A 17,603-nucleotide genomic window follows, 5' to 3' on the forward strand; every position below is an offset into this window, starting at 1 on the left:
TCTAGGTTATAACTAGCCCTTTCAGCACTGTGGTTCCCAAGGAAATAACATGATTTACTCCTGGCACTGAGTATGAAACAGAGTGGTTGTTTTTTGGAGGTAAAATTGGGCACTGTTTAAGCTTTCATATGGATTCTGCAGATAACCTGTTTTAAAGAACACTGCAGGCATCCTAATTACAGGATCATGTATTTTGTAGCTCATGATGTTCATCTGAGAGATAGTGACTTTCACTTTTGATAGAAACTGTACATAGAAAAGAAGCACTTCTTGTAAATTTGTTGCATATGTATCCTGGAGACTTGAACAAACTGAACTGTGAAGGTTGAAAACATAGATGTGTTTATCAAGGACTGATAAAAGCCAGTGCCTTTGATCTAAAATTGTTATTACTGTTTGCATGTGACTGGAATGAGTCTCAGCATTTTATACATAACTAGCTCCATATGTCAGAGGAAGTAGGCTGTTTTGCATAGGAAATGTGAATTGGTCATTGTGTACTTTGTCCTTGTGGCTTTCTCTTCCTCATTCAAATAACTTTTGTTGGATATTCTAATACATGACATAAATTACCTATTTGAGGGAATTGTTTCAAAAGTATACATCTCTCTGTCACTGTTCCTTCACAGTACTTTTAACCTCATTTGGAACAGCTGATTGCATATGATCAGAAAGAATCCTTTTGAGAAGTGTCTTTTGTTCTCTGTTTCGCAGGGGGTGTTTCTGGTGTCTTGGACAGTGACTACTTAGCTTTTTCCTTGCCTTCACTCTTAGTGAACGGAAACCATTAGCTCATTTCAGATAGAAACTTTCAGTTACTGCAGACCTAGATTTGAATCAAAGCACATCAAGATGAAAGGCTCTATAACACAGAACTAGTCCCTTGAGCCTTCCAGGCTGTTCTTGTCCTTTTTAAGTTAGTGCATGTCCTGTAATGGGAAAAAGAATTATTTACACTTCAGTTTCTCCCCAGCATAATCAGTTATCTTTGGATTGGTTTTCAGTGTTTTCTGTAAATTTATTCCTTGGCAGTGCAGAAAGAATTTAATTTGCTTTTTGTGTGGATTTTTCCCCTTTCTGTAGTAGCAAGAGTTAACAGAACAAGAAGCAGAGATTCTAAGATGCAGTACAGGAATTACTTCTCTGTCATTTGTGGTTTAAGAAAAGGGGTGGTATTCAACTCTTGAAAGGGCTTTAATGAATACTGTTTGGTGATTTTGAAAGCTAATGTTTGGAGGAGAGCTACAGAAGCAGCCTTGGAGCTTTTAGGGTAAAGTGATTAGCATTTTTCCTGATTGAGGTGATTTGTTTTACCTTTTCTTTTTATCTCAGGATTTTTCATTGTCTGTTGCCTTTTGTTTATATTCAAACGACATACCGTTACAGAAGCCTTTTTTACGTGAATGCAATGCTTTCTCCCCTCCTTCTGTAGAAAATCTGCTTGCCACAGACAGGCAGAGCATGTGTTTCTCTTGTCTTGGTTGGGTGCACAAATCTTCTTTTATGTGTGCTGCTTCTTACCCCGTTGCCTAGACGATCACTGGCTTTCACTAAGGATGTCTGGTTCTCGTAAAGAGTTTGACGTGAAGCAGATTTTAAAAATCAGATGGAGGTGGTTTGGTCATCAAGCGTCAGCTCCTAACTCCGCAATTCAAACCCACCAGGGAGACTTCTGGAATAGAGGACAAAATGTAACAGCTGGTGGCACAAAGTTTTTAGATTCGGGTAACCTACCTTTAGCATCAGTTGGCTACAGGAGGTCCAGCCAACAGGATTTCCAGAATTCACCTCCTTGGCCAATGGCATCCACCTCAGAAATCCACACATTTGAATTCTCGGCAGAAGATTGTGGAGGTGCACGCTGGCTTGACAGACAAGAAACAGATGATAGAGCAAGTGAAGAAGAGAATGAATCGGACAGCAGTTCGTGCAGGTTAATTATTGCTTTCCTATTCTGAGCAATGTCTTTTCCCTTCATGTTTACAGAGAGCATGCATATATAACTTAGCCTTTATTCTAGGTTAAAATGCTTCAGAAATGTAGCAGCTGCTGTGAATCAGAATCAGAATGCGATTTATAATCAGGTTTCAGTGTGTTCACTGGGACCTTTTTAAAAGACAACTTTAGCCGTGCAAATGTGTATGCACTCACTTGTGTTTTAAACCATATACCAAGTGCATGCTGCTATCAGCAAGGTAATGGTAATATCACAGGATGCTTTCTGAATTATTTTGAAGTGACGCTGATTGTTTAGTCACACTGAGACCTAGTCCCATGCCACTTCGGAGAAAACTATGAAAATGTAAGCTGCTTGTGACTCCTATCTGATGTTTCCACATGTTTCTGTACGTGAGGGAGATGAGACTAGATTTTCTTTTTCCTGTGCATATGCATCTTAAATGAAATAAAAACAACGACAAGCTTAATCTATTTAAAACCAACCCAGTTTGTGCTTATAATAATTGCAGTTGTCCATCCAGGTGTCTTAAACTGTGTATCTAGGTTAAAAAGAAAAAAAAGGCTTTATTGTGTCTATAATGATGTTTTGGTGGTGGTCTCATATATATTGTTGCTAAAGATGGAACTGTAAAATTTATTCTGAAATGAAAGATGTTTACCAGCTTTTGTAAATTAAGCAAGTTAATAATCGTTATTGTTAAGTTACAGTTTAATTCTTCTATTTCCCTTTACTGCATAGGCCAGCTATTGTTCGCTAAAAGCATTTTACCTGTTTTAGAGTATACATGGTGTATAATAGCTTACCATTTCAAGTACATTTTATGATGTTTGCTTTCTCACTTTTCAGATAACTTTGCAATGATAAGGCATTGCAGAAATTAAGACTACTTAAAAGGGACACTGTTTGAGAAAGCCTATTAAGGACGTATTAATCTAGTTACAGCGATTTTGGTGTTGTGAATTTCCTGGGAGAAGAATTAATTTAATGTGAGGGTAAAGTAGTCCAGATGTAAACACTATTTATGGTTTATATAACCTTCAAAGATTCAAGGAAAGAGAGAGGATAAAAATGCTTGTCACTGTTTTTATCACTGAATGGCAAAAGTACTAAAATTACAGGGAAAGGAAATCTTGTGTACTCTTCTTCCTAACAGCAGTCTTACTGTGCTGCAGCACTATATAGCTAGAAATAACATACCTCTGAATAGGTCTTATTTTGAGTGATATTCAGTTATGAATTTTTAAATAGCTATGTCACTGGAAAATACAGATATATATGATATAGGTGTACCACTACCTTCCATTTCAGCAGCAGCTCTTTGTGATGTGAAATTATGTACAGCATTATCCCAAATAGGATATTCTCAGCATAGCAAGGCAATCAGTGTAGAAAAAGCATTTTAAGAGATATATGCATAGTTAGAAATTATTACAAATTTGTCCTTAATTGTAGGAGAAGGATTTACATATGACAAAACTGATTTGTTACTTTGTGGATTAGGAGAACTACAGATACTTATTTGGGGGACAGACTTTTAAGAACTTAAATCTGCATAACACTGGGAGCTTTTGGTTGTTTGGATTGGGGGGGGGTTGCAGGCAGAATTGTATCCTATGGAAAATGTACATAGGATTTGAACTTAGTAAATCTAAAGTATCTTTTTAATTATGTGCTTTGTCATGTATAGCATCTAGAGTTACTTGTAATTCCTTTATTGTCTTGGAATTCTTGCTGGTGTTTTACTTTGATGCTTTAAAAATATTTTAGATAAATTGCGTTCTGCGTTGCTTTGCATTGTTACCTGTATCTCTGCTCACGGAGAGACTGTACTTAAACCGTGTTTTGCTCACTCCCTTTATTAAGAATGTATAAGCTGTTGAGCAGACTATGTGCATGCCTAACAGCTGGTATTTTTCTGATGTTAAGAACTTAATGAAATGGTCTTTTTTATTAGTCTAAAATGCAATTTCTTGTATCTATTGACTTGAGAAGAAAATACACCAACCGGCACCTTCATCTGTGTAGTTTTCAAGGGGCTTTTTCCCCCTATTAAGACTGTTTCCTCCATTAGAAACAAATAGTGTATAAAAAAAACAGTTTTTAAAAACTTTCTGTAGGAGCTGTGGAGTTACCGAACTTCTTCACTCCACTGTAATGCTGCCCAGTTACAAGCCCTGAAACCATGAAGTGAAAGAGGCAGCTTTACTGCTTTGTGTGTGTCCTTCCTCTTTGCCATGTTGTGTAGCACAGATAAAAAAGCATTTAGCTCAGGTCTTTGTCATTATGAAAGCTTTAGATCATTATATGATTCATTAGAGGAGAGCTGCTGTAAGATTAATTTCTTACTAATAGTAAGCTTGGTGGCATAAGGGATAAGCAAATTCCAAGTTTAGTACCAGATGTTTTGAAAAAGGCTGCATCTGAGATGCAAATGTGTCACTTGGATTCAGGGATCAGAGCCAGTCAGCTATAACACTGTTTGCATCGTACTCCTGTGTGGTGTCTGCAGCCAGCATTAGCTTGAATGACTCTCTACTGGACCAGTGAGGTTTGAATTCTTTTGGTGGTTTCCATCTCCTAGATTTCATCTACTGTTGCTCTTTAAGTCTCCTACCTTACTGAGGTGATGGTCATCATTTTGGATTTGTACACTTCTAAAATTTTCCAACAGCTGTACAGATTCTTGTGCAGCAAATTTAAGCCTACTAGCAATAAATTTGGGTTTTTTTAAATTTTTGTGGCTGCCTTATCAGCAGTTCATACACCTTCAAGACACAGTGGATATCAAGCTAAAACTACCTAAGTCATACCTACTATGCAGGGTATTGTATCTGGTTCATTTCACCCAGGCATGCATTAAAATACTGGAATTATTTTATGGTAGACTTAAGTATGGAAAGGTATTAAAATATAATATAAAATGCATATTAGAAGCAATATTTCAGAATTCTTCTGTATGTTTAGTAAAATCTGTAACTGATTTTAAGACAAGGTCTGCATGTACCAGGTGGTAGCTGGTCTTGTAGTATTGCTGTGTGTGAATGGTCTTGGAGTTAGTATGTAGTAATTTATAATTTGTCTGCCCTTCCCCCCCCCCCACCCCCCCCCAACAGTTTTCAGTCTGCAGAAGCCTTTGATGCGTCTTTCTCTCACCTCAGCCTTACTGATTTCTGAGGCTGTAAGCTCTTCAGGGCTCCCAGTTCTGCTGTGTATTTCTGTTTATCTCCCATCACAAAGTAATGCAAACTGTTCAAATAAAAGTCAGTTGATAGATTCCCCAACTGTGATAGTAGCATGACAGTTTTTCAGTAATCTGAAGTATATCTGAAGAGTGCTTTTCCTAGATACGTGGATGAATTAGGCAAAAATAAGAAATGTTGTTACTGAAAGACAAGTTATTTTACAGAGAAAAATCTCAAGTGTTATTTCTTTTCCATGCTACTGCTAAAATTATTATTTCTCTGTGCCTCTTACATCTTCACTTGGGTTATGTCTCTGTACTTTTGGAAGGAGTTAGTGCAGCACGGTTACCTAGCATGCATGAAGCAGATAATCTAAAAAGCTTGAACAGTAGCTGTTGCAATGAAGATAAGGTAACAAGAGGCTTCAGCATGGACTTGGCAAAGCCACAAGGGAGTCCAGCTATTTGCTTGGATGGAATGGGCTTCCATGCAAGTTCACAGTATGTTTGCAGTGATTGTCATGTGCTTTGACTATGTCAAAGCTCAGTCAGGTGTGACTTTGTCCTACTGCACTTCTGGATCACTGCTTAGGCAGTGCGTGGTGTCTCTGTTGGCCTGGCGTAGGTAACACTGGGGTCTGAGCTCCAACTAGATTAAGGTTAATGCAGATACACTTGTGTTTGCTTGAACCTTTGCCTTCAGATTGCAAGACTTTAGCTGGTGCTATAATTCTTTAGAGTAAATCACCAACCCTGAAGCTCACATGTGAGTATAGTCTTATTGAGCTCTTTAACCTCTCTAGAGGCACTTTTGTCCTCTTTCTGTTGTCTTTTCTTATCTTAAATTAGGATCAAGCATAATAAAAGATACAGAATTTTTAGCAGTCTTTATTGTAACCATCTATGGCTTCCTCCTTTTATTTGTGCTCTTCCCAGCCATTGAAAGAGTCTCCTGATTTTTACAATTTGCTTGCTCTTCACAAGAACCCTTTCAGCATCCTTCATTTCAACAAACTATTTTCTGCAGCTGAGGTTTTTGTCTTACTAATTTTGAAAAAGGAAATAATTTACTTCTTACCAAGTATAGTATAAAATCATGCAAGCTGACATAAAAGTTGGCATATCATTTTATTAAGTTGTGTTTTGGTCTCTGGCTACAATAAAACGTCAGCTAGCTTGGCAACAGCATTGTAAACAACTAAATTGAGAAAAAATAGTTTTAAAACCACTTTGAAATATTGTATGTAAAAACTGCAATGCAGGAAGACATCCTAATGCAGCAAGAAAGTTGCAAAGTTAGGATTTGTTTAAAAATGCAAAAGATCTATCTTAATATGTATCCTGATTTATTCAAGGTGACACATTCTCTTCTTTTTCTAAAGTGTATGACCTAAACGATTAACTACCCTAGTTTAAAGGTGACTTGAAATTGCAACAGAGCTTCTAATTATACTATTATAAAAAACAAAAATTACCTTGAGATCATGGGTTTGCTATTCAATATAGAAAATCCAGTGTCCTTTCTCAAAGCAGACTATTAGGTTACTTTTAGGCTGCACAGAACTTTAAAAATTAGAAAGTCCATCTACTGGAGGTTTGGCTGTTCTAGTATCAGAATAAGTGCTTTCATTGGTTTTGAACAGTAGTGAAACTTGCAGTTTATTGGTAATAGCTCGAATAAATTCCATACATTTCATTTATGATTGCAGAGTTCTGCTTTGATCTGTCAAACATTGGCTTTTGGTCTCATTGATGTTATTCTTGAGTTTGTGTTATAAAAATAGAAACAGGAGCATGTAATTTATAGTCAGTGGTACTATGCATTTATTTTTCTTCCTTTTATTGTCTTCTCTAAATGCAGGGCAGTCACACCCATTTTCCTGCACGTACTTAATCATTTTCATCACTTATCTCTAAACCTTTTCTATTATTCTGAACCTTTTTGAAGGTTTTTACTACTTTTCTTCTTTGAAATCCCATGGGTTTTTTTTTCATATCTGTATATGATGAGAAGTCTATATTGGTATGTTGATTTTCTGTTTATTATTCAGATTTAAAATGTTGGGGGCAGTTAGTTCTCTGAGAAATAAAGTGCTGTCCTTTGGAAACACAGTAGTGTTGTACAGTTCTGTCAGCGTTGGCTACTTCCAGTGCTTTTATCTACACCCAGTTTGCGTTAAACGCAGGTAAAACAGAATTTAAGCAGAATTCTGTGCACAGGTTATTCATGTTCCAGTTACTATTTCACACCATTTCCAGTGTATCTGAAAGCCACCTGGGTCGGTGCGCAGTGCTGCCTGCAAGGTTCTGTAGCGTGGATAGAGCACTTGCTTTCAGCTTGGATTCCTAAGGGGACCAAGCTTATCGTACACTTCTACAATTGTGTTCTGCAGTTGGCATCCCCCATTTCCTTGGGAGCTTTAAAAAGCCATAGGCTGTTTTCATCCTAATGTGGGGGTCGGCAGACATCCCAAAGATAATGTCACTCCTCGCAAGTGGCAGGTAGTTAATGGAGAGAACCCCAGCTCACTGCCTTCGCTGGAAAAGGGCAGAACTCGCTGCTGCCAAGCTGGCTGCACAGCACAGCTTCCCGGTGGTCACGGTGTTTGCTCTCCCTTGCCTAGGGAGGCAATACCTTAAGGTATTGAGGGGAAAGGAGAAGAGCTAGACTTGTGCTGGTGGGTGGAGTGGGGAAAAGGAGACAGAGCATAGGAACCTTTTGAAAATAATCAGGCTTCATTTGTTGATTCTGTGAACCAGCCAGTTGAGTGGACACAGTAGTAGTATGCCTAGGATATTTTCTCCATGAAGATTTTTCAGACAGAAATCCCATTGTAATGCTGCCTGACTACTTTGTCCAGTCAAGGCTGTAATAAGCAGCTGCACTTCAACATGTTGTTCTGTCAAAAAAATACGACTTTTCAGTGCAAGGAAATAAGCTGTTATTTGCTGCAGAAGGTTAGGAGAGACAATATGCAAGGTCAGCAGCTGTACTACATACCCTTGATCTAACTATGTCACTCTGATCTTGCAGTAACACTACATTTTTGCAGATGCATAGGAGTTCACACTACCTTCTGGAGAAGTTGACCTTTTTTAAGGAGTATGGATGAGGTTACAGCTAAATTGGGTGTACTGATTGTGACAGTTTTAAATGCAGGTGAATTTACACATAATTTTCATATAATTTTTTTTTAGACAGAATTTTACACAATTTTTGAGAAAAAATCTAAAATTAACTTTAAATTTTGAATTTTGTCCCTATATCTCAGTTCCACAGTGAATAATTTGAAATGTGTCATTGTCAAGTCTTTCTTGCTTCATTTTTATTTCAAAGACAAACTTCATAGTCTAAAAAATACCTTCCTAAAAATAATTTAAAATGGATAAAATAAAATATTTAAAAACCGGGTTTTGCAACCCTTATTATAGCCAAGGGTATACTTACTATAATGTATAGGTTGTTAACTAATATGTGTGATTGCTATAAAATAATCATGGTAGCTGCTCTTTTGCAATGAGTCTCAATGCTTTAGAGTAATTAAAATAACAAATTCTGTTAATAGGAACAGATTGTGCTTCTCCCCCGTAGAATTTAAAAACGCTGATGTTTCGTTTTTGGGAGAGAATTGAGTGAAAGTGGGAAGAAAGAAGGCTTGCATGTGTTTTGGTTTGTTTTTATATTGAAAACTGTGCTGTGACTTTGTTTAAGCTACAACAATGAAGCCTGAAACAACAGCAGAAGGCAAGTCCTGAATTCAGCACACCAGTCAATGTCATCATATATGCTTTTATTTTTGAACCTTCTTTATCATCATGTTACTCCCAGCCCAGTTAACTGCTTCATTGCTTTGCAATGAGTTACTGTTAAAATGGTCAGAGCTCCTTATTTCAGACAACCTATTTCAAGAAATCCCCCCAAAATGAGTGGGTTTATAGCATGGCTTTTTACGTGATTTTGATTTCCAAAGATATATGCTTCTATAAATTCTTTATTAGATATATAAAGTTGAAGAAAACTAGCATCTTTAGTGCATGAATGTTTGTCACCAGGGTATGTAGCCAGCATGGGAAACAGACTTTGTCCTTAGTGTAGCTTATATTTTTACAATCAGCCTGAAATCATACCATAGTTAAAAAAAAATAAAAAAAACAGTGCTAGATAGGATCTTTCTGACATAAATAGAGAACGAAAGGAAAGACCAAGGAAAGTGTGATTGAAGTTTAAGAATACAAGAAAACCCTACTGAGTAATGTCTGAAGATACTTGTAATAATATTTCCACTTAGTGTGTTAAAAATACTAACTGAAATCTTAAAGGAATAGGCAGAAAACATTTTGAGGCTGTCAGTGCACGAGATGTGTATCAATCTTTAATATAAATTTTGAAGTAGTGTGTGTGAGGCGTGCAGAGGTAGCAAATACCTCTTGCCTCTGGGAGGGGAAGTTCATGCTGTGCTTAAATTGGAGTCAAGACCCAAATCCAAAAAGAGCAGAGCCACCGTGACACTCAGAGCTGTAGGAGCTCGCAGCTGGGCCTTTGGGCATGAGATTGACAGTCAAGTGACAGATACCCAGGTTGTCTCTATCGAGGTAGAACGGATGTAGGCGAAGAATTTTGGAAGGCATTTCAGTTCTGCTGCTAGGAGAGAAAAGCTCTGTTCTTTCCTCGCTTGTGTAATCTCCCAAGCCATCATGGCTGTGACAAACTGAACAGATTCATAAAACAGTTTGGGGAGGGAAGGAAATTTGAATTTTTCATAACCAGTCATTGGGTAATAGGCATAAGTTGCCCCTGAAGCTGTATCATTCTGTTCTTGCAAGTACCTCAACTATGTCTCTTCTGTGTTCTCTTTATGGACCACTGAAACATTCTTTCCTTCTTTTCTTCATTATGGAAAATGGTTTGTAAGGACAGGGCTGAACTGCACATGAGAGGAAGAACTAGGCTTGTTTCTGTTGTGTCCTGAGTAAGTGCTTTAGATAGTGGAAAACAGACACCGCTACAATTAGTTTTCCTCATTGAGCAAAAGTGGTGACTGCTGGTGAGTGCTGTGCAGAAGGTACCTGGTGCAGTCTTTGGGCTGGCAATAGTTCTAGTGAGAGTGTACTCCAGCAAAGTGCTGGCTTAGAGAGTTTGTTTTCCTTCTCCATACTAGTTTGTTGCTTCTTCAGTTCTTTCAGCAGGACTCTCTGTGAGATTGTAATGTAAATGAAATCCCTGGTATCATGAGAATTTTTTGTTTCATTATTAATGAGGTTAATTTGAGGAATCAGAGTTAAAATATAGCTCAGCAACCAAAAAAAAACCAACCCTGGAAACCCCAACCCCAAAACCAAAACTGTATCAACGCAGTTGAGAATGTGATAAATTGTAATAGGGAACAAGGGTTTTGTAACACTTTCTTGTTGAGCAGCGCTCTGTTCTTTCCATTTCTGTTTCTTTTGCAGGGTTGTGGGTTTGAGTTGCTTTCTCTGAGTCCTTCTTGCACATTCATTGTGAGAATGCCACCCAGTTCTGCCAGTATAATGTTTCTAATGGTTATGTGGTTGCAGTTTTCTTATATATGAGTTCCCTGATTCAGTGTTCCTGGCCATGGAGAACACTTGTTACAGCTCATCAGTGGAGGAGTAGGACAAGTGACTCGTGGGTGTGAGAAGTTGATACAACTTAAATGGCTAACCACAGCTTCAGACAGCAAATTTAATGTGAAGTAATCCAAGGGAAGTAGGTAGGCAGGTATCATGTTCTAATCCATTACTCAATGTAGGTTTTAATTAAGTGCCAAATTACATAACTTTTTTAGCTATCAGGGCACATGCAAAAAAACCCAAACAAAAAACCCCTTTATATAACATTTTCTGTGAAAAATAAACTTCGATTTTTAAGAAGCCCTGTCTTGAAATAAATATCCTAGGCGAAGGACTGAGCTAAGTATTTTGGTGGATTTAGCCCTGAGTGTGCTGTGTAAATTCATGAAATCTTTGTGAAAGTAGGGTCTGGATGCAGATCTGGTGAATCCATGGTTTTCCAAATACTGTGGTAGGTCCGAAGTATTTTGTAAATTGACTGCATTGTAAAAAAGTAAGTAGTAGTCAGTCAAAGAACTGTGAGCAAGAAAAAGTGCTTTCCTTGGTGTATGTAATTAGGATACATCTCTTTTATGTCCTAGGCCCATTGTGTGGTTTAGCCCCAGCTGGAAGCTAAGTACCACAGGGCCACTTGCTCACCCCTCCCTGCCCCTCCAGTAGGATGTGGAGGAGAATGGGAAGAGAAAAGGTACAAATGCTCTTTGGTTGGGATAAGGACAGCTTACTAGGACAGGAAAGGGAGAGGAAAATAATAACACTAATAAAAGAATATATGAAGCAGGTGATATACAATGTAGTTTGTTCACTGCCTGGAACTTGATGCCCAGCCTGATTATTCAATGCCATGATTATGGGGCATGTGATTTGCTTCCAGTCATCCAGTGGTTGCTTACACCATTGTAAGCACGTGTTGCTTGCCTTGTCAAGTTTGTGGGAGTGTGCTATAATCAATCTCTTAGGCCTACAAGTATTTTTATTTCAGCCATTCTTCATATTAGAAAGACTTTAACTGCTTGGCTTGTTTGGTTGCAGTATAACCTGTGCAGTAGTGCCCATGGTTAAGTCCACCCATCTATATGTGGCATCTCTTCTGTGATGACCTGAGGTGTCATGGGTCCACCAAGCTGGCTTACGTTGCCAGCCCCAATCCACCAGAGCCACTTCAGTCCTAGCAGCAGGACCTACCTGCTGGTTGTTTAGATGTTTCTCAGCGGCTCAACTGTTGGGTACACAAGCATCTACATGATATATGACCAGCTTCTCTAACTGGGCAGCAATATCTTGCCACAATGGAGCAGCACAGATGGGTTTTCCTCTGTGCTGCCAGTTGCTCTTGTTTCCTTTGCTGTAACCCCCCTCCCCTGCCCCAGGGCATCAGCCACCATCCATCAGTCAGTGTAGAGGTAGAGCATCAGCCGCTTTTCTCTTACAGCAGTGTCTAAAGCCAGCTGGATGTCTGGTCCTCTTGCCTGGATGACATACAGCAGCTTCACTGAAGGGATACCTTTCCCTCATGCCTGACAGAAACCTCCTCCAGAGGCTCAGGACCTGTGTCTTTTTTCCAATTGCCTTGTTGCCCCAAAAGGGACTGTTGTGATTTAGCCTCAGCCAGCAGCTGAGCACCATGCAGCTGCTTGCTCACATCTTCACCTTTGCTAGTATGGGGAGGAGAATTGGAATAAACAGGCGAAACTTGTGGGTTGTGATGACAGTTTACTGGGACAGCAAAGGAAGAGTAAAATAGCAACAATACTTTAAAAAGTATGTATAAAGTGGGTGATGCAGAATGCAAGTTGCTCATTGCCTGGAGTTTGATGCCCAGTCCACAAGGGCAGTGATCCCCTCCTCCCCAACCAGCTCCTTCCCCTTATATACTGAGCATGATGTCATATGGCATGGAATGCCCCTACGGCTAGTTAGGGTCAGCTGTACTGGTTCTGTCCTCACAGCTACTTGTGAAAATTAACTCTATCCCAGACCTCCCACGCATTCCTTTTATGTTTCCTCTGTTACTCTTTTCTCCCAATCTGCTGTGTGTCTGGACAGGAATAATTTTTTCCCACATCTCCCCTTTCCTTTTCCCTGTATTGACTTTTACAGTGCTAGATCTCTTTTCAGACATGTTAGGCTTCATGCAGTAGGACTGGTGGTATATTGATGAGTTTCTTCATGGTGTTTTCCCCCTGCATATCTATACTCTTTTACTACCTCTGTATGTGCTGAATTTTATTCTAACTGCCTTTGCCTAAGTGTGAAGCAAGACTTCAACATATGTAGCAGGAAGAGGCTTGATTCCTTATTGCATCTTTCCATCACTTTTTCAGTTTGCAGGGTCTTGGTGGATATCTGTTCTTTCTGAATGATCTGACAACACTATGGATATGGTTACTGGACTGATCTTTGCTGGTCTGTTGAGTAGTACAGCATAAAATGAACATACCTTTTTCACAAGGGTACAGTTTGGAGGAAGAAAGAAAGCATGACTATGAAGAGAAATAAAATGGCAAGGGAATATATATTAAAACATAATGTATCTCATTTTAAAAATCATGTGATTTTTATTTTACAGAATTGCTGCACCTTAATATGCATGAACTAATTCTGTTATCTGTTATTTCTGTTATCAGCAGAACCTCCAACAGCAGTCATACCTTATCATCTTGTCAAACTATGGAGCCCTGTACCTCAGATGAATTTTTTCAGGCTCTCAACCACGCTGAACAAACTTGTAAAAAGATGGAAAATTACCTCAGACACAAACAGCTATGTGATGTGGTGTTAGTTGCTGGTGATCGTAGAATTCCAGCTCACAGGTAAGTTTATAATTTGAAGTAACTTTGTACTTGTTTACAAACAGACTTTCAGTGTCCTGTGTTTTGTTTAAAAAAGGTCAGAACATCCTAAACTATTTAGAATATTTTAAAAATGCTTATGTTTTTTAACATTGATTTGGAAAATGAAAATTAATTTCTCTTGCATGTGATACAGCATCAAGAATAATTGTGATGTTTTCATGTTTTATGTCTTCAAGCATGCAGTAATATATTTGCTTAAAATACCCCCCCAAAAGTCCCAAATGCACCTTCAGAATATTCTAAATCGTCGTGGTTTCCGTACCACAGAATGAAATTTTAAACATTTCTTAGGTTTAATTTTTTTCTTTGTACTAACAGTTAAGTTGGTGGGGTCATAGCTGTAACGATGGTCTTCTGTCTGCATGAAGTTTTTTTTGCTCCCATAGTGTGAGTAGTCTCTTGATAGTAGACAACTGAATGCTGACAGTTAGTGTTAGAGGGCTAAATTATGATCCAGCATTACCTTTTGTGTCATCTGTGTAATTAACAGATCATATAGCCACTTAAAAGCTAGGAAAATAGCAAAGGTTGTGAAACAAGTGTGTGAATAACTGAAGCATGTTGCAGTATTTAATGCACAATATTAACAGCTCAAAGAGGAACCTAGGTATAATTAAATTGTGGTTTCATAAGATTAGGTCTACAACAGAAATAACAGCCTAAAGCCTTCCTATTTGCCTTTGCTCATTACTATCCCACAGCAGGACTACAGCTTAGTGCTGTAATAGTAAGAAATGGGGAGAAGTTGCTGGTTCTGGATTGGTATTTTTCTTACAAGGCCAGATCTCTGCTTTTCTACAGGTATCATCCACACTGAGGATGATTCCACACAACTGAGGAAATGATAGCATGAGGATGGGAACGGACTAGAGGATCAGGGGGGCAGTTATGCCATAACTTGCTTTTACCCTCAGAGACTTCAATTTTAACGTCAAGACTATCTCTGATTTTCCAAGTTGATTTAAGCAAATCTTACTTCAATTACTGCTAAATTGGGTAGGCATGCTCTCTACCATCCCCTGATCTGAATTGCTTTGTAAACACTTACAGCCATGTGGCTTTGTATGATGATGAATCCTTTTGGGAGAGACAAAAAGGTGAGCAAGATGATCTAGCTTTGCCTGTGGCTCCAGAGTTGCGTAAGAACAGTCTTCAGTTTGTTCAAATTAATTGCAAATCTGCACTGTCCTTGTGGAAAGAGTGAATTGGATGAAAACTGGGAATGCACACACCCCTCATGGTTTTGCACCCACTGAAGTAATTTAGAAGTCTGAAGAAGAGTTGAATTCTCTGAATTGAGAAGAGCTTTGGAATATTGTAAGCAGGGAAAATAATGATTTTAAGGAAATAATTTTAATTCCTTATGTGGCCATGGTAGCATGTTTGCAGTATACAGTATGGGTTATTTAATGGTTAAAAAGTGTAGAAAGCTGTGAACATCTCGTAGAGACTGGAAGATTTTTTTTGTGCAACAAGATAAACGGAAAGACAACGTTCTGTGTGCTATAAAGCTGTTTTATGTGGTTTGTACCTGTTTCTCACTTTTTTGGAGAACTCTCTTTGCTCTGCCAGTTTCTGCTACTGTGTCTATTTCTGAGTGCATTAGGCCTGTTACTAGCTCTGATCTTCTCTTCCTAGGAGAAGAAACATCTTGCTGTAGCTGGTATTGTGTTTTAAATAAGCATGAAAGTTAAGGCCAAAGAAACACTCCCTGTGCTGTAGCACGAGGTTGAGAGGCTTATGATTGTCCTTAGCTCACTTTATAATATTGGAGCAACTTAGAAAGAAGCTTTGCCTTTTGCACAGTAAGTTCTTTCTCTTACTGTTCTGTTTTCACAGAGAAACATTGCAATACCTACAGTTTTCATCACAGTATGTCCAAAGTGTCTCACTGAAAATGGAACTTTTTATAGTGGGAAAGATAAAGATGGAAATCTTAAATTTGATTCAGATTTTTCTAGAAATTCAGGAAGACTGGCTTTATGTACCTGTACTAGCCCATGTTATAAGAAAACAATGTCTGTAGGATTTTTTTATTGCCTGCATCCAAGTTCTACTTCTGTAGTATTGACTCTGCAGACTGGAATAGTCAGTGTGACAGGAGATGTATTAATTAGATTTTAGCTTAATGGCTTGACATTTGAAGATGTGTAAGAAAATAAAAAGTTACACTGGACAGCTTTTTTCTTTTTTTTTTTTTTAACAAAGGTGAAATATTTTTTGTTAATATGGGAGCACATAGAATTGCTAAAAAAGAAATTACTCTTGTTAATCATTCTCATATACAGAGAGGAGTTTTCAGATTTTCTGAACCTGATATTTTTAAGTTCCCTGTATGGATTTGTTTTTTTCATAATGCTTAGTTTCTACTTTTGGTGATACTTGAATGTTCTGGTGTGTGTGTGTGTGTGATTCCTGTTGACACTGAAAGATGGAAATACAAAAGACACAGGACTAGAGGAAAGAACGCATATGGAAGCTTATGTACTCAGGGGGTTAGGAAGCTTGTTTGGAAGAGCAGAAATCCTGGTGTTCAGACTTTATTTTTTTTCTTGAGGCTTCTTTATCTTTGTACTTCTTTTCCATCTGGATTAATATTACTTCCTTTCTTTCACAATCTGTATTGCCTTAGTTTGTAAATTCTTTTTGTTTGTTTGCTTTAACTACGCGTTTATAAAAGTTTAACACAGTCTCTTTCTAAGAAGTCAGAGTATGTAAAAAGCAGTTCTGTGATGACTATGTTAAAAGCACTATTGCTACTAACAATGTGGTTGTTTTTTAAAAAAATTACTAAAGGATTTATTGTAATCATCATTTCAGTGTCAGAAGCAGCAAATGAATTTTGAAAGGTTTGATTTCCCTGGAAGAGACCTGTAATTGGAAATCATTTTAACATAAAAATACTGCATGTATTTTAAGTATTGCTTGCTTTAAAACTAATTCATATAAATACAGCTATATTAGCAGTGGGGGTTGGCACCATTTCCCTATGTTCTTTTTCTTATTGACATGTTTTGTTATCAAGAATAGAAAGTAGCTGAAGCCACCAGTATATGAGGTGCTTCATACTAGGATGCATGAACTATTCAGTCTCACCTTCCAGCTTCAGTGAATGCAGTTAGTGTGGTGTTGAGTTCCCCAGGTCTCTTTTCAGCTGTTACACAGGCACCAAAAAGGAGTTGCCTAGGAAGTGTCCCTTTTATCTTTAAGATGTTAAGCAGCTTTGCTTCATTCTGTCAGGTGAATTAGGTTGGGAGATGCTAAATCTGTAAATTGCCAGGTTTGACAGCTATCATCATTTTACATAATAATTGCTTTGAAGACCTAGAAAACTGTCTAGGTGATGCAGCTTGTGGCAATTCCAACCAGAAGTCCAATTTAATTCTGGCATGTCACCTTGCTTACACATATTTTACTGTCTCTCAGTAAATAACAGTGAAATTAGAAAACTCTTCAAAGTAAGTTAAGCTGTCAATGGTAAGTCTTTCTATTTTTAGATCAGTACAAACCACAGAAATGAAAGACATCAGTAGCACTGGAACCTCCTGTAAGAACAGGGAGGCATAACTAAACACCCAGATTTTGTCAGTATTTAGCCCATAGCTATTGAGTGTTTTTCCAGAGAGATCAACTGGTCAGGCATTTTATGATCTCTCAGATGAAAAAATCTGGTATTCACGAGTTCCTTTTTCTCTATGTTTTTTCTATGCACTGAAAAAGAGCAGCCAATTCACTGCATATAATTCAGCAGCCAAATTCATGTAATCTTATCTATGCAGAATTGAGTATTTGGCAGTAGCCTGGTAATTAGGTAAGGAGAGTACAGGTAAATATCTTCAATATCCACAATGCAATGCCAACTATGTTCATTTTTTTTTGCTAAAAGGCCTCTCTAATCTTGATATATACTGATTTCATCCACATTTTAATTATGCCAATTATGGCATAATAATTACTCTAAGGTGAAAAAAAGGACTACAAATTCAGCATCCCAACCCCACAGTTTCCTTCAGAT

At 38.0% G+C, this 17,603-nt stretch overlaps 1 protein-coding gene across 3 annotated transcripts in view; it reads left to right on the forward strand.

Moving 5' to 3' along the window:
• Positions 1-1,556: 1,556 nt before the first annotated feature.
• KLHL5 (kelch like family member 5) overlaps positions 1,557-17,603 on the forward strand; it is a gene marked incomplete at its 5' end in the record, with an annotated part of 36,851 nt that continues 20,804 nt past the window's right edge. Inside the window, 2 exons of one of the 3 annotated variants that reach the window (XM_084266803.1) lie at positions 1,557-1,933; positions 13,361-13,546. In XM_084266803.1, the coding sequence (XP_084122929.1) occupies positions 1,557-1,933; positions 13,361-13,546 (563 nt within the window). The remainder of the gene's footprint in view (positions 1,934-13,360; positions 13,547-17,603) is intronic. The other 2 variants (XM_084266804.1, XM_084266805.1) reach the window with 2 other exon arrangements.

This window comes from Gallinula chloropus (genome assembly GCF_964237585.1).
Source record: "Gallinula chloropus genome assembly, chromosome: 7".
Lineage (NCBI taxonomy): Eukaryota > Metazoa > Chordata > Aves > Gruiformes > Rallidae > Gallinula > Gallinula chloropus.